At 35.3% G+C, this 21,634-nt stretch overlaps 2 protein-coding genes and 1 pseudogene across 5 annotated transcripts; all 3 read left to right on the top strand.

Annotated features, from left to right (window-relative positions):
* Positions 1-2,245: 2,245 nt before the first annotated feature.
* Positions 2,246-7,976, top strand: LOC137836560 (putative disease resistance RPP13-like protein 1). 3 transcript variants are annotated; one of them, XR_016520515.1, is made up of 3 exons: positions 2,247-2,746; positions 3,153-5,846; positions 6,316-7,976. XR_016520515.1 is itself a non-coding variant. In XM_090301598.1 (2 exons), the coding sequence occupies exon 1, from the start codon at positions 2,279-2,281 to the stop codon at positions 5,783-5,785; it is 3,507 nt and encodes a 1,168-aa protein (XP_090157724.1). In that variant the 5' UTR covers positions 2,246-2,278; the 3' UTR covers positions 5,786-5,812; positions 6,316-7,973. The 3 variants fall into 3 exon arrangements, 1 of the variants encoding a protein (XP_090157724.1); XR_016520514.1 differs by having other exon boundaries at positions 2,246-5,846; positions 6,316-7,973; XM_090301598.1 differs by having other exon boundaries at positions 2,246-5,812; positions 6,316-7,973.
* A 1,822-nt stretch (positions 7,977-9,798) lies between these two features.
* On the top strand, positions 9,799-14,683 carry LOC137836738 (putative disease resistance RPP13-like protein 1). Of its 2 annotated transcripts, XM_090301596.1 has the most exons (3): positions 9,799-13,566; positions 13,822-13,912; positions 14,384-14,683. In XM_090301596.1, exon 1 carries the CDS (start codon positions 10,017-10,019, stop codon positions 13,497-13,499), a length of 3,483 nt encoding a protein of 1,160 aa, XP_090157722.1. In that variant the 5' UTR covers positions 9,799-10,016; the 3' UTR covers positions 13,500-13,566; positions 13,822-13,912; positions 14,384-14,683. The 2 variants fall into 2 exon arrangements, with proteins under 2 accessions (XP_090157722.1, XP_090157723.1); XM_090301597.1 differs by lacking the exon at positions 13,822-13,912.
* A 1,436-nt stretch (positions 14,684-16,119) lies between these two features.
* LOC150027789 (putative disease resistance RPP13-like protein 1) lies at positions 16,120-20,278 on the top strand (annotated as a pseudogene).
* Positions 20,279-21,634: the final 1,356 nt, after the last annotated feature.

The following is a 21,634-nucleotide window of genomic DNA, read 5'->3' as shown; positions in this document are numbered from 1 at the left end:
TCTCTCTAATGGAAGCCATATACGAAAGAAATCATTCATTCATCTTTTTTAATAAAACAGTCATGAACCATGTGGATGAAACAGGTATATATCAATTTACTTTCTCTCTCTCTCTCTCTATATATATATAATATATAAAGACTGATGTACTATAGTTTGTTTATAAAATGAGTGGTGGTTGGAGTATATCAGTAGCAGACATCTGCTGAAGATTAGCTATATATATATGTACATATATATATATATGTACATATGTATATATATATATATATGTACATAAGTGGCCATGTGAGTGATGATGCTTCTTAGTTGTTACAATGGTACACAAAAGAGAGTTCCAAGAGTGGGTTAGTAGGACAAAGAAGAAGAGGAAGGCTGCATGGGAAAGTTGTGTCATCATTAATTCCTATGAATGTGGTGTCTCATGCAGCCATGATTCATGTTAAAGGTAAGAAAACCATTATGGTGGCCAATGTAAATAATCATTTTATATCATTTATAGCTATCCACACAACCCACTAATTTCATATGCTCACCAAAGTTTAGATGCTGCTCATTCCAAACTTATAATCTAACTTTTCTAGATAGGATGGTTAAGAAAAAAATGACCATTTATAAACTTTAAAAATCAAAACATGAAAATATTTAAATAAATACAAATTTCTGGACGATCTATTACTGTATCTGAAAATGTTACAAATTTTTTAATGTTATATTCTTCAACGTTTTCCTAGAAATTTCTTCCTAAAATTTGAATACATGTCAAATACAAAATTTCCTATGAGATGCAGGTAAAATCTTTTCAATGTCTTTAATATCTCCATCAATAGAACATCATACTTCCACCACCAAAAACATATCTAATTTCTTTAAGAATACATAATATCTCAAAAATAACTCCATCTATCTAGCTTAGAAGAAGTATCTCACCATCATATTTCATTCTATATTTACACATTTTCTTCTTAAAAAAGCACTCATACATTACAAGCAATAACTAAATAACCTTGCGGGATAAGAAAATTCATAAACAAAATTATAAAATAAAATCGAACAATATACATTGACAAACAAATAATGGATCATTAACAACAACAAAAATAGGCATACGATGACTAAAAAAGTCTTAATAAACTCAAACAAAGTTATCAATATTATAAAATATTCTAAAATCACGAAACTATATAATTAATTACTAGAAACAAACAAACCTTGTTTGCATAGTATTTTAATCACACTATTATACATTGAAAACACCACGACATTATTCAAATAAATGCAAAAAACTACACTAACCTTTTAAATGTAGAAAATAACTTAAAAGATAATCTTAAGTTGTAGATCTAGTGAACAAGTAGATTAAAATAATTCTTAGGAAATGCTTTTGCAAGATTGTGACTTCAACTCTCCAAATTTTATACATTTATAATGTCTTTACATCAGGCACCATTTCAGAAAAGCAACATTGAAAATATTTGCTTAATATATTTTTAGGAAATCTTAAGTTTTTTAAAAATATTTCTTACATAAAGATAAAAATATATTAATTTATTATTTAGATTAAGAAAATTCAGATTGAGAAATTGTTAATATTTGATATTTTGTTATATTTTACTCTGTATATAGAGTATATGAATAAATAAATCAAACTCCTCCATATCATATATCTTTTATGTTTTTAAGGTATATTAAGTGATAAATAAAGAGATAAAGATACCAAATTAAGTGAATAACGAAAGGATGCGAATTAGTACATAAACTAAATTTGCATGAATATAATATAGTTGTTGCATAAAAGATATTATTTGAAGTCAGATATTATTCAAGAACTACTGTCAGATTTCACTGATGATTTGTTTCATCTTATTATCAGACATACATTCGTGGATTACAGTCATTCATGGACTTTTCTTATCCGAAACAGTCAACAATTATTGCTTCACTGGGCCCACAACCCTCTTCCCATTTGTTCATTCATCACAACCGTTGAATGAATATCCAACAGCTCACATTTTATATTGGTTGAGTTGCCATTAAAGAAAAACATGTTCTTAAAGTCAAGTCATCCTTCCTAACTACTCTTCTCATCACTATACCAAGCAATTAAAATTTTGGTTTCGAAATACTGTCAGATTTCACTGATCATTTATTTCATCCTATTATCAGACATCCATTCAAGAATTACAGCTGTTAACACTTTTCTTATAAACAATCAACAATTACTGCTTCACTGGGGCCCACAACTGTCTTCCCTTCATACTTTCATTCATCACAACCGATGAATCAATACATCACTATAGCCATTAAAGAAAAAAGATGTTCCTCTGTCCTTAAAGTCAAGTCATCCTTTCTGACTGATCATTTCATTACTATAGCTTTCATTCCTGCACTGAATCCATTCACTTCATTTCCAACTCCTACCATGGCAGTTGTTGGTGGTGCTCTTCTTTCGGCCTTTCTTCAGGTTGCATTCGACAGGCTAGCTTCTCCTCAATTTCTACACTTCTTTCGTGGAAGAAAACTTGATGAGAAACTGCTCGGCAATTTGAATATCATGCTGCACTCCATCAATGCTCTAGCTGATGATGCTGAACTAAGGCAGTTCACAGATCCACACGTCAAAGCATGGCTTTTTGCTGTCAAAGAGGCTGTCTTTGATGCAGAGGATCTTTTGGGTGAAATAGACTATGAACTCACCAGATGCCAAGTCCAACCTCAATCCCAACCTCAAACCTTTACTTACAAGGTATCAAATTTCTTCAACTCTACTTTCACTTCATTTAACAAGAAAATTGAATCAGAGATGAAAGAAGTTATGGAGAAACTAGAATATCTTGTAAAGCAAAAGAGTGCTCTTGGTTTGAAAGAGGGTACTTATTCTGTTGATGGATCAGGTGGTAAAGTGCCATCATCTTCTTTGGTGGTTGAAAGTGTTATTTATGGCAGAGATGCTGACAAAGATATAATCATTAATTGGCTCACATCTGAAACAAATAATCCTAACCAGCCATCAATACTTTCCATTGTGGGTATGGGTGGTTTGGGTAAGACCACACTCGCCCAACATGTGTACAATGACCCAAAGATTGACGATGCAAAATTTGATATCAAAGCTTGGGTTTGTGTTTCTGATCATTTTCATGTTTTGACAGTGACAAAAACAATTCTTGAGGCAATCACTGGTATAAAAGATGATAGTGGGAACCTTGAAATGGTTCACAAAAAGCTGAAAGAAAAATTGTCAGGAAGGAAATTTCTTCTTGTTTTGGATGATGTGTGGAACGAAAGACCAATAGAATGGGAAGCTGTGCGAACTCCTCTTAGTTATGGGGCTTCAGAAAGTAGAATTCTCGTCACTACTCGTGGTGAGAAAGTTGCTTCTAGCATGAGGTCTGAAGTGCATCTTTTAAAGCTATTAGGAGAGGATGAATGCTGGAATATTTTTAAAAATAATGCATTAAAAGATGATGATCTTGAATTGAATGATGAGCTAAAGGACATTGGTAGAAGGATAGTTGAGAAATGCAACGGATTGCCTCTAGCTTTAAAAACAATTGGATGTCTTTTATGCACAAAGTCATCCATTTCAGATTGGAAGAACATATTGAAAAGTGACATATGGGAGTTACCAAAAGAACACAGTGAAATTATCCCTGCGTTATTTTTGAGCTATCGCTATCTTCCTTCTCATCTTAAGAGGTGCTTTGTTTATTGTGCCTTGTTTCCTAAAGATTATACGTTTGTGAAGGAGGAGTTAATTTTGATGTGGATGGCCCAAAATTTTCTACAGAGTCCACAACAAATGAGACATCCAGAAGAAGTTGGTGAAGAGTACTTCAATGATCTACTGTCAAGGTCTTTCTTTCAACAGTCAACCATTGTTGGACGTTTCGTCATGCATGACCTTCTGAATGATTTGGCAAAATATGTCTGTGTGGATTTCTGTTTTAGGTTGAAATTTGATAAAGGCGGGTGTATACCGAAAACAACCCGTCATTTTTCATTTGAATTCTGTGACGTCAAAAGTTTTGATAATTTTGGGAGTTTAACAGATGCTAAAAGGCTTCGTTCATTTCTTCCTATCTCACAATTTTGGGAACGTCAATGGCATTTCAAGATTTCCATACATGATTTGTTTTCCAAGATTAAGTTTATACGCATGTTATCTTTTTGTCGTTGTTCATTCCTTAGAGAGGTCCCAGATTCTGTAGGTGATCTTAAACATCTCCATTCACTAGATCTTTCATGGTGTACTGCGATACAAAAGTTACCTGACTCGATATGTTTGCTCTATAACTTACTAATATTGAAGTTGAACTATTGTTCAAAGTTGGAGGAATTGCCCTTAAATTTGCACAAACTTACCAAATTGCGTTGTCTGGAATATAAAGATACAAGAGTGTCAAAGATGCCAATGCATTTTGGAGAATTAAAGAATCTTCAAGTACTAAATCCATTTTTTGTGGATAGAAATAGTGAGCTAATTACTAAGCACTTGGTTGGATTGGGAGGACTCAATCTGCATGGAAGGCTATCAATCAATGACGTGCAGAATATTTTGAATCCTTTGGATGCATTAGAAGCAAATATGAAAGATAAACACCTTGCGTTGCTGGAATTAAAATGGAAGTCAGACTACATTCCTGATGATCCAAGGAAAGAAAAGGATGTACTCCAGAATCTACAACCCTCCAAACACTTGGAGGATTTGAAAATTAGGAACTACAATGGTACAGAATTCCCAAGTTGGGTATTTGATAATTCGTTATCAAATCTGGTGTCCTTAAATTTGAAGGATTGTAAATACTGCCTATGTTTGCCTTCCCTTGGACTTTTGTCATCACTGAAGTACCTCGTAATTATAGGGCTTGATGGAATAGTGAGCATTGGTGCCGAATTTTATGGGAGCAACTGTTCATTTGCATGCTTGGAGAGTTTGGCATTCGGCAATATGAAGGAATGGGAAGAATGGGAGTGTAAAACTACTTCTTTTCCACGTCTCCAAGAGCTTTATATGACTGAATGTCCCAAACTGAAAGGGACTCATTTAAAGAAAGTAGTTGTTAGTGATGAGCTCAGAATTAGCGAAAACAGTATGGACACATCGCCGCTTGAAACCCTGCATATTCATGGAGGCTGCGACTCTCTTACAATCTTTCGGCTAGATTTTTTTCCAAAGCTTCGTTCTCTTCAACTGACAGACTGCCAAAACCTAAGAAGAATTTCACAGGAGTACGCTCATAATCATCTCATGAAACTATATATTTATGATTGCCCTCAATTTAAATCATTCTTGATTCCCAAACCCATGCAAATTCTGTTTCCATCCCTTAGCAAGTTGCTTATAACTAATTGTCCAGAAGTTGAGTTGTTCCCAGATGGAGGTTTGCCATTAAATATAAAAGAAATGTCTCTTTCATGTTTAAAACTTATCACCTCTTTGAGAGAGAACTTGGATCCCAACACATGTCTTGAAAGGTTGTCTATTGAAGATTTGGACGTGGAGTGTTTTCCTGATGAAGTTTTGCTGCCACGCTCTCTCACCTGTCTACAAATCTCTTCGTGCCCAAATCTTAAAAAGATGCACTACAAGGGTCTCTGCCACCTCTCCTCTCTCATACTTTATGATTGTCCCAGCCTTCAATGCTTACCAGCGGAGGGTCTCCCCAAATCCATCTCTTCTCTCTCAATCTATGGTTGTCCATTACTGAAGGAGCGTTGTCGGAATTCAGATGGAGAAGACTGGGAAAAGATTGCTCACATCCAAAAACTGCATGTTTTGTGATACGATGAGTCACAAGTTCAAAATTAGGTGTGCACCTATTTCAATTTGTCTGCCACTTCAGGTTCTAACTCTCAACAATATTTTGTACCTTTTCGATTACAATTTTCTTAGTTGCTATTTTCCAAAAAAGAGCTGCACATGTTATACGTAAACTGATGATATTTATTAAAGGAGGATGGCTCAGCTACGTTTTTCATGATTCAATTACTTTCATTTTATTCTATTTGCGTGGAAAATTATTTCAATTGTTCTGTTGAAATTAAATTCCAACCAAATGTGTTTCCTATTTTTAGAATACTACGAAAATCGTGAAGGTGGTCTGGCATTTGGCATCCATTCCGAACAGAGTATTCTGTAGTTGGAAGTTATGGCATCATCTTCATTTTTCTAAGGAACTTGTAATTGGAATTTAAAAGTATTTTTAAATCACTTTGCTAGTATTTATGATGGATACACTCATTCTTTCTTGATTAAGTAAATTGAACAATGTGCTTATGCTTTTGTTTCTTTCTACCTTATTTCTTCCACAGCTCTTTCAAAGTTGGTTTGTAGCAGTGTACCATGATATTTATTATACAGAGAAAATAAGTACAAGGGCATGTACCAAACACCATCTATCTCCCTACCGAAGCTTAGATATGAGTTACAGAGGATCAAGAGCAAACTTGTGCCAAGATTGTTGGAGAAAGTGCAACGTTAATTGAATATGCGTGGATTCTCAGTGTGCTTCGAGTGGTTTAAGACTGAATGGTCGTGTTCTCAGAAAGACTCGGCATTGATTGGATCCAGATTTCACAACACACACATTTAACTGTTCAAAATTTATTTCCTTCGGGCTGGATTAGATGGATGGTCTCTGGTCATGATTATTGCAGTGTTGTTTTAAAACCTCATTAAGTATCCATTCTCAAACAATTCTGATTCTTCCAATAAAAAATCGTTTCTCTCCTGTTCTATTTCACATCCTTCTATTCTCTCTTCCCATCCAAAAACTAACAGTTAATTATATTTTACCATTTTATTACCTCTCCTCTACAATATCGAGATCCTGCTGCAAAAGAAAAACTCTTGCTCTGCACTAATAGTTTAAGGACTCTGAACACCAACAACAAACTTACAAAACTGTAAAGCTACTGGTTTACCAAGTATTGTCTTGTATTGTTGGAGATAAAAAGTAATTATTAGGAGCTAACACCTTTCTACAAATCTTCTATATTCAAAGATTGGATTTAGAGTCTTTTCCCTATGATTTTCTTTCACTCCCTCTCACTTTGCTAAATGCAAGTGATTGTGCATGTACACTACAAAATATAAGAAGAGGGGATCTATCATAGGAAAGAGTTTCATTAATTTTTAGATTCAGATTTTCTACACTATGGATTTATACACTCACAAGTCCAACTCATCAAAACCGTTGAATAAAAGTCAATCTGCTAAAGTTTGAACAATCCATTTCTAATCCAACTATCACTCTTTCTTATTCACTACTAAACTGAGAATTATCTAGTTTTCAAGAAGACTCAAAGAAAAGATGTTCCATCACCTTAAAGTCAAGTCATCCTCTGTAGAACACCTTACTACTCATCTCATCAATAATTGTTACGAACTGAACTTCAAATTACTGATTTCCATTCACCCTATCCCTCACCAATTTCTACCATGGCAGCAGAACTTGTTGGTGATGCTTTTCTTTCGGCTTTCCTTCAGTTTGCATTCGATTGACTGGCTTCTCCTCAGGTTGTAAACTTCTTTCGGAGAAGAAAACTTGATTAGAAACTGCTCGGAAATTTGAGCATCATGCTGCACTCCATCAATGCTCTAGCTGATGATGCAGAGCTAAAGCAGTTCACAGATCCACACGTGAAAGCATGGTTTTTGGCTGTCAAATAGACTATCTTTGATGCAGAAGATCTTTTGGATGAAATAGATTATGAACTCACCAGATGCCAAGTGGAAGCTGAATTTCAGTTTTTCGTGTTATATTTTTCTATTCTTGTTTGGACCTTGTAGAGGTCCTAGATTCTATAGGTAATCTTAAACATCTCCAATTGTTTGGCCACTGTTTCAATTAATTATGCTACTTTCAGTTTTGGAAACTAACAATCAAAGTAAGAAAATTGAAAAAAAGTGATGAATATAGAAAGACAAATAGACAATATTATGCAACAGGTACCAAATACTAAGTCAGGCAGTTATAATCCAGCATGCTATAATTATATAAACCAAGACAAATGAACTTTTCCCCGAGCACTCTATATGTCATTAACCCTCTAGAAGAAACAAAAGCTAGATGAAATTAAAGATTAAAGATGGTGTGACAAAGTGAAACTGTTAATTAAATCTATGGATGGTTCTGAGTGCTGTGTGTGGTTTGAGACTGAATGGTTGTGTTGTCAGCAATCACACATTTACACATTTAACTGTTAAAAATTCCATTGCACTTGATAGGCTGGCTTCTCTCATGATTTTTTGAAAATATGCATGACAGGTATTTAAGAAATCACTCTTCAATCTTCAACAAAATTGAATAGATTGCATCTCATTAAGTATCCATTCTCAATCAATTCTGATTCTTTGGAAAAAATCATGTCTCTCCTGTTTTATTTCAAATCTAAAGTGATAATTAAGTATGTTTTGCTGTTTTATTACCTCTCCTTAGTCCACAATCTGAAGACTCTCCCGCAACAGAAAAATTGTTCATACAAGTGTAAAGACTCTGAACAGCAACTAACAAAAGTGTGAAGTTTGTTGTTAACCAAGTTTGGCCCTGTATAGAAGGAGATAAAAAGGTATTCTTGGGAGCCAACACCTTTCTAGAAATCTTGTATATTGAAACTGTCACCTCTTGGACTCTTACATTAGAGAAATCAACTCATGCAATTCACAATTTCAATTCAACTCATTTGTTGAACTGTCAGATGATACTTTGTGGCGTTATTCTCTTCCACCATGGATCCTCAAATTTCCAATAACTCTTGTAGAAGGAATGAGTCTTTTATTATGATTGATGTACAACTAAACATTGATTTATGTTAAAAGTCTGTATACGTAGTTAAAAGAATTCTGTTTTATGCAGAACAGGCTTTGTATACAGGTTATGCTTTCTAACTTCTAGTCAGGACGCTTTTAGGTGCTCTACTGTGAGTTACTCAATCACTTAATTCTATCACCATGTGTCCCAGGGTTTCCTTATGGTAGCAGCAGCAGCAGAAATATTCACCACATTTTCCAAGGTCTCTTCACTTAACATATATTGCCTCAGTATTTCACAAGAGAATCAACATATCAAGATAGATTCTCACTTTTTTAGAGAAAATAAGAGCCAAGTATATTATTGATATATTTAGTACATGGACTTAGGTTCATCCTTGTGTAATAATTCTTTATTTGTTACGTATATATTCCTCAATTGTGCATAAACACAATAAAGGATTCATTTCTTTCTAAACTATCCTAAACATAAAACTAAAATATTGATGTATACTATAAGTTAAGAGAAGCCATCAAGTTTTTAAATCTGTGCGAAAATTTAAACAGAGGGTAATAAATTTATGCTTTTAAAAGAAGCTGACACCTATTACGGAAGAATTTCATTAGATTTTTATTCATACAATCTAAACATATCATAATAATATAATATAAAGTCATACATCAGCATTATTTTAATTTTAAAATGAAGTTTTTATATCCAAATGATAAGATTTTTTTTTCTTTTAAATTCAAATACATAAAAAAACAGTTAAAAATTTATTTAGGTGATTGATATTTAAGGGTATCTTCTTTCGACAAATTGAAGCTAGAGATAGAACAAGAAAATAAAGACGTATAACACACCATTATTGTCAGACTTTTATTCATTAAATACGTTTGTGATATCATATCAGAAAATAAACAATTATTTCTTGACTTTGGTTCTATCGACCTTATTCAACTAACCATTGAATATAAAACTAATCAAACATAAAATATGTATCCAATGTTTAAAACCCAACCATGAATCACTCTTTATGATTGGCTGAATCTGTGAATGCAACGAATAATTGTTGAATTAAGCTTTTAAGAAAGACTCAAAGAAAACTATGTTCCACCATCCTTAAAGTCAAGTCATCTTTTCTAAAATACTTTACTACTCATCCTATCAATACATATGTTGCATCCATCGGCTGAATAGTTGTCACAAACTGAATTTGAACTTGATTACTATTCTTCCAGTCATTTTCCAATTCCTACCATGGCAGCAGAAATTGTTGGTGGTGCTCTTCTTTCGGCTTTTCTTGAGGTTGCTTTCGACAGGCTCGCTTCTCCTCAAGTTGTAGACTTCTTTCGTGGAAGAAAACTTGATGAGAAGCTTCTCTGCAATTTGAATATCATGCTGCACTCCATCAATGCTCTCGCTGATGATGCCGAACAGAAGCAGTTCAGAGATCCACACGTGAAAGCATGGCTTTTTGCTGCCAAAGAGGCTGTCTTTGATGCAGAGGATCTTTTGGGTGAAATAGAGTATGAACTCACCAGATGCCAAGTGGAAGCTGAATCCAAACCTCAAACCTTTACTTACAAGGTATCAAATTTCTTCAACTCTACTTTCACTTCATTTAACAAGAAAATTGAATCAGGGATGAAAGAAGTCCTGGAGAAACTAGAATATCTTGCAAAGCAAAAGGGTGCTCTTGGTTTGAAAGAGGGTACTTATTCTGATGATAGATCAGGTAATAAAGTGTCACAGAAATTGCCATCAACGTCTTTGGTGGTTGAAAGTGTTATTTATGGCAGAGATGCAGACAAAGAAATCATATTTAGTTGGATCACGTCTGAAACCGACCATCCTAACCAGCCGTCAATACTTTCAATTGTGGGCATGGGTGGGTTGGGTAAGACCACACTCGCCCAGCATGTGTACAATGACCCAAGGATCCATGATGCAAAATTTGATATCAAAGCATGGGTCTGTGTTTCTGATCATTTTCATGTTTTGACTGTGACAAGAACTATTCTTGAGGCAATCACAAATAAAAAAGATCATAGTGAAAACCTAGAAATGGTTCACAAAAGACTTAAAGAAAAGTTGTCCGGAAAGAAATTTCTTCTTGTTTTGGATGATGTTTGGAATGAAAGACGAGAAGAATGGGAAGTTGTGCGAACTCCACTTAGCTATGGGGCTCCAGGAAGTAGAATTCTTGTCACAACTCGTGGTGAGAAAGTTGCTTCTAGCATGAGGTCTAAAGTACATCTTCTAAAACAATTACGAGAGGATGAATGTTGGAAAGTTTTTGAAAACCATGCATTAAAAGATGGTGATATTGAATTGAATGGTGAGCTAAAGGAGATTGGTAGAAGGATAGTTAAGAAGTGCAACGGATTGCCTCTAGCTTTGAAAACAATTGGATGTCTTTTACGCACAAAGTCATCCATTTCAGATTGGAAAAGCATATTGGAAAGTGAGATATGGGAGTTACCAAAAGAAGAGAGTGAAATTATCCCTGCGCTATTTTTGAGCTATCGCTACCTTCCTTCTCCTCTTAAAAGGTGCTTTGCTTATTGTGCCTTATTCCCCAAAGATTATGAGTTTGTGAAGGAGAAGTTAATTTTGTTGTGGATGGCCCAAAATTTTCTACAATGTCCACAACAGATTAGACATCCAGAAGAGGTTGGTGAACAATACTTCAATGATCTACTATCAAGGTCTTTTTTCCAACAATCAAGCTTCATAGGGCATTTCGTCATTCATGACCTTCTGAATGATTTGGCAAAATATGTCTGTGCGGATTTCTGTTTTAGGTTAAAATTTGATAAAGGCCGATGTGTACCGAAATCAACCCGTCATTTTTCATTTAAATTCGATGACGTAAAAAAATTTGACGGTTTAGGGACTTTAACTGACGCTAAAAGACTGCGGTCATTTCTTCCACTTACACAAAGTGGGAGTAATTACATTGGTTATAATGGATGGCATTTCAAGATTTCGATACATGATTTATTCTCCAAGATTATGTTTGTACGCGCCTTATCTTTTAATGGTTGTCAAAAACTTAAAGATGTCCCAGATTCTGTAGGTGATCTTAAACATCTCCATTCGTTAGATCTTTCGAATACTCGGATACAAAAACTACCAGACTCTATAGGTTTTCTCTATAACTTGCTAATACTGAAGTTGAACTATTGTTCAAAGTTGGTAGAGTTGCCCTTAAATTTGCATAAACTTACCAAATTGCGTTGTCTGGAATTCAAATATACACAAGTGACAAAGATGCCAATGCATTTTGGAGAATTGAAGAATCTTCAAGTACTAAATACATTTGTAGTCGATAAAAATAGTGAACTCAGTACTAAGCAGCTGAGAGGACTCAATCTTCATGGGAGGCTATCAATTAACGAGTTGCAAAATATTTTGAATCCTTTGGATGCATTAGTAGCAAATTTGAAAAATAAACACCTAGTGAAACTAGAATTCTCATGGAAGTGGGACCACATCCCTGAGGATCCAAGGAAAGAAAAGAAAGTACTTGAGAATCTACAACCTTCCAAACAATTGAAGAGTTTAGGAATCAACAACTATGGTGGGACCGAATTCCCAAATTGGGTATTCGATAACTTATTATCAAATTTGGTGTCCTTACGGTTGGAGGACTGTAAATATTGCCTATGTTTGCCTCCCCTTGGAATTTTGTCATCTCTGAAGACCCTAAAAATTATAGGGCTTGATGGAATAGTGAGCATTGGTTCTGAATTCTATGGGAGCAACTCTTCATTTGCATCATTGGAGAGATTGGAATTCGACCGGATGAAAGAATGGGAAGAATGGGAATGTAAAACTTCTTCTTTTCCATGTCTTCAGCATCTTTCTGTGGATAGTTGTCCAAAGCTGAAAGGTTTGTCAGAGCAACTTTTTCATTTAAAGAAACTCTTTATTAATTACTGTGATAAGGTCGTCATAAGCGAAATTTGGTCATGTCCACTTGTGAGTATTCCCATGACTCATTACGATTTCCTTGAAGAAATGAGTATTGTTGGTGGCTGCGACTCTCTTAGAATCTTTCGGCTAGATTTCTTTCCAAAGCTTCGCCTTCTTCAACTAAGAAGCTGCCAAAACCTAAGAAGAATGTCACAGGAGTACGCTCATAATCATCTCATGTATCTATATATTAATGATTGCCCTCAATTTGAATCATTCCTGGGTGAAGGGTTATCTGCAACATTAATAGGAAATGAGAATTTGAAGTTGTTACCGAAACCCATGCAAATCCTGTTGCCGTCCCTTACCAGGCTCCATATGATTGATTGTCCAAAAGTGGAGATGTTCCCAGATGGAGGGTTGCCATTAAAAGTAAAAGAATTGTCTCTTTCAAGTTTAAAACTTATCGCCTCCCTGAGACAGACCTTGGATCCCAACACATGTCTTGAAAGCTTGTCTATTGAAAAGTTGGACGTGGAGTGTTTTCCCGATGAAGTTTTGCTGCCAAGCTCTCTCACCTTTCTAAAAATCTATTGGTGTCGAAATCTTAAAAAGATGCACTTCAAGGGTCTCTGCCACCTCTCCTCTCTCTCACTTGATCACTGCCACAACCTCCAATGCTTACCAGAGGAGGGTCTGCCCAAATCCATCTCTTCTCTCTCAATCTGGCGTTGTCCATTGCTGAAGAAGCGTTGTCAGAATCCAGATGGCGAAGATTGGGGAAAGATTGCTCACATCCAAGAACTGGAACTAGATGTTTGATCATAAGATGAGTCACAAGTTCAAAATTAGACGTGCCCCTATTTCAATTTGTCTGCCACTTCAACAGGTTCTAATTCTCCACAATATCTTTGCACCTTTTCCATTACAATTTTCTTAGTTGCAAACGCTAACCCTATAATTGCCATTTTCCAAACAAGAGCAGCACATGTTATACTTAAACTCATGATATTTATTAAAGGAGGATGGCTCAGCTACGTTTTTCATTATTCAATTACTTTTATTTTATTCTTATTTTTGTGCAAAATTATTTCAATTGTTCTGTTGAAATTAAATTCCAATCAAATGTGTTTCTTATTTTTAGAATTCTACGACAGTCGTGAAGGTGGTCTGGCATTTGGCATCCAATCCGAATGGAGTAGTCTGTAGTTGGAGGTTATGGCGGCATCCTCTAAGTATATCTGTTTTCATAGCCACATTTTTCCTCCTATCTCCTTATTTCATGCTACTACAGTTTCTGACAAAAAGTTGAACTTAAACTTAATAATAGATCACTGAAATTGGAGAAAAAATGATCCCAAAAGTGAAGTTGTGGGTTTTGAGTGGAGGAAAGATGAATGGAAACTGCAGTGGACATAATAAGGGACATTCTGTATCTAAGGAACTTGTAATTGGTATTTAAAAGTATTTTTAAACCACTTTTTCATGGTAGAGCTTCTCAAACTAGCAATGAGAATATACATTAATGCCAAAGACATGTGCTTTATCATTAATGCCAGAGACATATAAAATTTGTATGCTGATGTATTTATGATGGATCTTGTTTACAGTGAAATTGTTTACAGTGTCCGTTTCTATGTCTGGATTCTCAACAGGACACTGAACAATGTGCTTGTGCTTTTGTTTCTACCTTATTTCTTACACAGGTCTTGCAAAGTTGGTTTGTAGCAGTGTACCATGATATTTATCATACAGAGAAAATAACTATAAGGGCTTGAAATTGGATTCTGATGAGGAGTTCCTATACAATTCCCGAGCAAACTCCAAGATCTGAGAGGCAAATTGAAACAATTGAGTTTTGAAATGCAAATACTTTAAACATTAATTCTTAGAACATTGTAGATTGGAAAGTGTATTTCTGAGCTAAACTGTTTTGTTTAACCTCTTCGTGGGTCTATTTGATTCTAAATTTGTCTTTGAAGGAATAAAATCTTTTCTTATTTGCATGCTACTGTTTCAATTAGTTATGCCACTTTCAAATCAGGAAAACTAACAATCATTCTATACTTATATAAACTAAGAAAAATGGAGTTTTCCTTGAGCTCTCATTACGCCACTAACCCTCTTGTGGATACAAAAGTGGATGAAATTAAAGATACAAGATTGTAATCCATGTGTATAAGATGTGAATCAAAGAAATTCAAGAACACCATCAATACTCAAGCTTAGATATGAGTTACAGAGGATCAAGAACAAACAAATCTGATTCTTCCAATAAAAAACCATGTCTCTCCTCTTTTATTTCACATCCTTGTAACCTCTCCTCTACCATCTGGAGATCATCCTGCAACAGAAAAACTCTTGTTGTGCACTAAAAGTTTAAAGTCTGAACTCATGAGTTGCTAGAGTTAGAATAGTATAATAAATTCCACCTGGAATTATTCAGTCCTCCAACTCATCAAAACCGTTGAATAAAAATCAATCTGCTAAAGTTTTATATATCTGTAATCAAACATAAAATATGTATCTAAAGTCTGAACTGTGGAACTAAACTGAGAATATTTTAGTTTTCAAGAAGACTCAAGAACACCTGAAGCTTCTGTCAATCAGTAACTATTGTGGTACACAAATCCCAATTGGGTATTTGATAATTCATCATCATATTTGGTGTTCTCACGATTGGAGGACTGTAAATATTGCCTATATTTGTCTCCCCTTGGACTTTTATCATGCACCAATTCTCACTTCTCAATCTCTTTGTCAGGTGCTAATTCTCTACAATATCTCTACAGCTTTTGAAATATACTAATGCCTCTCTCAAGTCACTTGAAAGCAAAATATTATAAGAATGAAAAATGGATATTAGAAGGAATAAAACTTCGATGTAGCACTGCTCAACAAATTGACATCAAACTATTTTATACTATAAGTTAAGAGATGCCCTAAGTTTTAAAATCTGTAGGACATTGTAAACACAGGGTAACATTTTTTATAATACAAAATATGCTTTTAAAAGAAGCTTAGACCTATCACAGAAGAATTTCATTAGTGTTTTATTCATACAATCTAAACATAGGATAATAATATAATATAAATTCATACATCAGCATTATTTTAATTTTAAAATGAAGATTTTATATCCAAATGATAAGAATGTTTTTCTTTTAAATTGAAATACATAAAAAGAACTGAAGCTACAGATAAAACAATCAAATAAACAATTACAGCTTGACTTGGGGCCATCGACCTTATTTGGACACACATTTCCTACACTCACCAGAGCCATTGAATATCTTAATCAAACATAAAATATGTATCCAATGTTTGGAACCCAACCATCAATCACTCTTTATCATTGGCTGAATCTGTGAATGCAACAAATATTTATGGAATTAAGCTTTTAACAAAGACTCATAGAAAACTATGTTCCACCATCCTTAAATTCAAGTCATCCTTTCTAAAATACATTACTACTCATCCTATCAATACATACTGCATTTCAACTTACTGATTACCATTCTTCCAATCATTTTCCAATTCCTACCATGGCAGCAGAACTTGTTGGTGGTGCTCTTCTTTCGGCTTTTCTTCAGGTTGCATTCGACAGCCTCGCTTCTCCTCAAGTTGTAGACTTCTTTCGTAGAAGAAAACTTGATGAGAAACTGCTCGGCAAATTGAACATCATGCTGCACTCCATCAATGCTCTTGCTGATGATGCTGAACTAAGGCAGTTCAAAGATCCACACGTCAAAGCATGGCTTTTTGCAGTCAAAGAAGTTGTCTTTGATGCAGAGGATCTTTTGGATGAAATAGATTATGAACTCACCAGATGCCAAGAAGAAGCTGAATCTCAACCACAAACCATCACTTACAAGGTATCAAACTTCTTCAATGCTACTTTCAGTTCTTTTTAACAATAAAATTGACTCAGGGTTGAAAGAAGGGCTAGAAAAATTAGAATATCTTGCAAGACAAAAGGGTGCCCTTGGTTTGAAAGAGTGTACCTATTCTGGTGATGGATCAGGTAGTAAAGTGCCACAGAAATTGACATCGTCTTCTTTGGTGATTGAAAGTGTTATTTATGGCAGAGATGTTGACAAAGATATAATCATTAATTGGCTCACATCTGAAACAGACAATTCTAACCAACCATCAATACTTTGCCCAACATGTGTACAATGACCCAAAGATTGACGATGCTACATTTGATAGCAAAACTTGGGTTTTTGTTTCAGATCATTTTAATGTTTTGACCGTGACAAGAACAATTCTTGAGGAAGTCACTCATAAAAAAGATGATAGTGAAAATTTAGAAATGATTCACAAAAACCTTAAAGAAAAATTGTCAGGAAAAAAATTTCTTCTTGTTTTGGATGATGCTTGGATTGAAAGACGAGAAGAATGGGAAGTTGTGCAAACTCCTCTTAGTTATGGGGCTCCAGGAAGTAGAATTCTTGTCACAACTCGTGGTGAGAAAGTTGTTTCTATCATGAGGTCTAAAGTGCATCGCCGAAACCAATTAGGAGAGAATGAAAGCTGGAATGTTTTTGAAAATCATACATTAAGAGATGGGGATCTTGAACTTAGCAATGAGCTAGAGCAGATTGGTAGAAGGATAGTTAAGAAGTGCAAGGGATTACCTTTAGCTTTGAAAACAATTGGATGTCTTTTACGGACACAGTCATCAATTTCAGATTGGAAAAGTATATTGGAAAGTAAAATATGGGAATTAGCAAAAGAAGACAGTGAAATCATCCCTGCGCTATTTCTAAGCAATCGCTACCTTCCTTCTCATCTTAAAAGGTGCTTTGCTTATTGTGCCTTATTCCCCAATGATTATGAGTTTGTGAAGGAGGAGTTAATTTTGTTGTGGTGGCCCAAAGTTTTCTACAGAATCCACAACAGATTAGACATGCAGAAGAATTTGGTGAAGAGTACTTCAATGATCTGCGGTCAAGGTCTTTTTTTCAGCAATCAAGCATCGTAGGGCTCTTCTTCATGCATGACCTTATGAATGATTTAGCAAAATATGTATGTGCGGATTTTTGTTTCAGGTTGAAATTTGATAAAGGCCGATGTATACCTAAAACAACCCGACATTTTTCATTTGAATTTTGTGACGTCAAAAGTTTTGATGGTTTTGGGAGTTTAACTTATGCTAAAAGACTTCGTTCATTTCTTCTTATTTCACAACATTGGGAACCTCAATGGCATTTCAAGATTTCGATACATGATTTGTTCTCCAAGATTAAGTTTTTACACATCTTATCTTTCTGTAGTTGTTCAGATCTTACAGAGGTTCCAAATTCTGTAGGTGATCTTAAACATCTCCATTCATTAGATTTGTCGCATACTGAGAAACAAAAACTACCTGACTACATATGTTTGCTCTATAACTTACTAATATTGAAGTTGAACTACTGTTCAAAGTTAGAGGAGTTGCCCTTAAATTTGTGTAAACTCATTAATTTGCGTTGTTTGGAATTTAAAGAGACAAAAGTGAAGAAGATGCAAATGCATATTGGAGAATTCAAGAATATTCAAGTACTAAGTACATTTTTTGTGGATAGAAATAGTGAGCTAAGTACTAAGCAATTGGGAGCCTTGGGAGGACTCAATCTTCATGGAAGGCTATCAATCAATGACTTGCAAAATATTTTCAATCTTTTGGATGCATTAGAAGCAAATGTGAAAGATAAACACCTTGTGAAGCTAGAATTAAAATGGAAGTCGAACCACATCTCCGATGATCCAAGGAAAGAAAAGAAAGTACTTGAGAATCTACAACCTCACAAACATTTGGAACGTTTGTCAATCTGGAACTACAGAGGTACAAAATTCCCAAGTTGGGTATTTGATAATTTGTTATCAAATCTGGTGTTCTTACTGTTAGAGGACTGTAAATATTGCCTATGTTTGCCTCCCCTTGGAATATTGTTATGTCTGAAGACTCTCGAGATTACGGGGTTTGATGGAATAGTGAGCATTAGAGCTAAATTTTATGGGAGCAACTCTTCATTTGCATCCTTGGAGAGATTGCAGTTCTACAAGATGAAGGAATGGGAAGAATGGGAATGTAAAACTACTTCCTTTCCACGTCTTCAGCATCTTTCTATGGATACTTGTCCAAAGCTGAAAGGTCTGTCAGAGCAACTTCTTCATTTAAAGAATCTAAAGAATCTATCTATTAAGGATTGTGATAAGGTCGTCATTAGTGAAAACAACATGGACACATCGACGCTTGAAACCTTTCATATTGGTTCATGCCTACTTGTGAATATTCAATTTACTTCTTGAAATGACGATTTCTGGTAGCTGCCACTCTCTTACAATCTTTCCACTAGATTTCTTTCCAAAGCTCATTTTTCTCGAACTGAGAAAGTGCCAAAACTTGAGAAGAATCTCACATGACCACGCGCACAATCATCTCATGAGTCTATGTATTGATGAATGCCCACAATTTGAATCATTCTTGAGTGAAGGATTATCGGCACCATTACTAGGAGCTAAGAATTTGAAGTTGTTGGAGAAACCCATGCAAATCCTTTTCCCATTCCTTACTAGGCTAAGGATAACTAGTTGTCCAAAATTGGAGATGTTCCCAGATGGAGGTTTGCCATTAAATGTAAAATATATGTCTCTACAAATTTATGATTGTCCAAATCTTAAAAAGATGGAGTACAAGGGTCTCCGTCACCTCTCTCTCGAACTTGATGACTGTCCCAACCTTCAATGCTTACCAGAGGACTTTGCTTTGAAATTATAGGTAGTTCCTGATTGTAACAGGACTTTGTTTTGAAATTGTAGCTCACTTTTGTTAGTTCATGTATGATCCTGCCTGTTGACCAGAACGTAGGAGCTATGCCTCGTCAAACCTGGATCGACTTGTGCACCGCTTCAACCTCCGTCCTTCTTCAAGATCCACCTCAAGAACCTGCAAAAGAACAGAGCGGCGCCGCTGCGGCCGATCGCACTCCAACGCCCAAGTCAGTGACCGAATCACCAAATACTAAGAACAACAACACTCAAGAACTCTCAAGGAGCCGTGCAATGTTCTCTCTCCCAGTATGCTCTGGAAACTCGCAAGCGTAAAGAGTATGATCTGAACGTGCGTACCTTGAAAGTCCGTTGGGAAATCCTTATATACCTGGTCATTTTCTCTCTCCTGGCAGTTACAGTCCTGGACACGTGGCTCGCATCCAGTCGTACACGTGCCATCATCTGGAGTCTCCTTGACTTGGGCGCTGCTTCTATCTCTTATTTGGCTAAGTTACTTATGCACGGTACTGCCCAGTGCATAGCTAACTTGGGAGTGCGATCTCTACTGGAACTGGCGAGTTAGGGTGCCTTCGTACACCTTCCCTGTGGTCTCGCCGGCCGCCTTCATAATCTGCACCACCTTCATCTTCGGCGATGTGCTTGTTCTGGCGATCTCCAATCACTGGGTCGCCTGAGTTTACATCTGGCGACTTCATCTTCAACTGGGTGATCGCCGGTTCTGGTATGCTGGGGATCGGAGCACGCCAACTTCACAACTGGCGACTACACGAGCCCCCCGACCTCCTTCCCTTCTACCAACCTGGCGTCCTCTCAACACGCCTATACTGTAGCTTGGTGCCACGTCATCACTCCCGACTACCAGGGCGGTACAATGTATAAGAAACATTATAAGTTTTTGTCGAGGAAATTTGCATGTACACTGTTAATATCCATAAATATTGAAGATATACTGTTTCTATTACCTTGATCATAAATTTCTGGTTAGTTGTTTTTCAATCAATGGTATTCAGATTGCAATGTTTTAATTCTGATTGTATACTGATTCTTGTATTAGAAGAAGGAGAAAATTGTCATACGACATAATACATGAAAGAACACTCAACAATGATAATGAAAAAAATGACAATGTGTATGATGTAAACTATATTAATATTAATAATATAAGAAAAGATGTAGTGCAGAAGCTTAGTAGAAAGAGATGACTTCTGTCTTGTGACCTTAATTAACTCAAACAATTACTTAAACAATTGAAATTAGTTACTTAATTAACTCTCTTACCATCTTTCGGCTAGATTTCTTTCCAAAGCTTCATCTGAAAAGGTGCCAAAACCTAAGAAGAATTTCACAAGACATAATCATCTCATGAGTCTCTGTCACCTCTCCACTCTCACACTCTTTTATTTCAATTTGTCTGCCACTTCAACAGCTGCTATAATTTTGCACAATATCTCTCTACCTTTTCAATTACAATCTTCTTTGTTTCAAACACTAATCCTACAATTTTCAATTACTATTTTTCCACACTTTGTTTTACATCATCCCCTTTTATATCTGGAGGTAGTAGAACACACTCACTTCAGCTGATTTCTCGGCTTGCTCAACAGAGTCCTTAATTCTTTAGTCATATTCTTCATGACCCCTCATTCTCTCTTGAATAAGAGATGATGAGATATTGTTTAATAGAGTAATTCAGCTTCTATTTTCAGTTTTTTTTTTCTTAGGATTCTAAGGTTATGCTTTACAGATTCTAAGATTCCAAGATTCTGTGCTAATCAATATTAATCCAAATTGAATCCAGTTACTAATTTTCTCCACTTTGGCCATCTGCAAAGATTGAACTGAGTAGATAACTAACACTCTTAAAAAAGAGAATAACAATTTCTACAAAGAAAGGACATTGTTGCAACTACAAGAAAGCTTGTCATTCAAAAGGACTTAAAGTTCATGATGCTTGAAGAGATAATTGTTTTCTGTCTTCACTGTAATATAACTGCAGGGTATGAGGCTATAAAATTCTATAACTTGTCATAGATAAATCAAAATATTATGAAAATCATCAATACCACTTATTTAAATGGATTGCTTAACAATCTCAGGAAGTAAGATGAAATTCAATTAGTCAGCTTAATCTTGATCTACAGAACAAGTACATTAAAATAATTTTTAAGAAATGTTTT

The sequence above is a fragment of the Phaseolus vulgaris genome, chromosome 4 (genome assembly GCF_051622355.1).
Source record: "Phaseolus vulgaris cultivar YP4 chromosome 4, ASM5162235v1, whole genome shotgun sequence".
Lineage (NCBI taxonomy): Eukaryota > Viridiplantae > Streptophyta > Magnoliopsida > Fabales > Fabaceae > Phaseolus > Phaseolus vulgaris.
The sequence above is the reverse complement of the archived record's forward strand: the minus strand, read 5'-3'. Positions and strand labels throughout refer to the sequence as shown.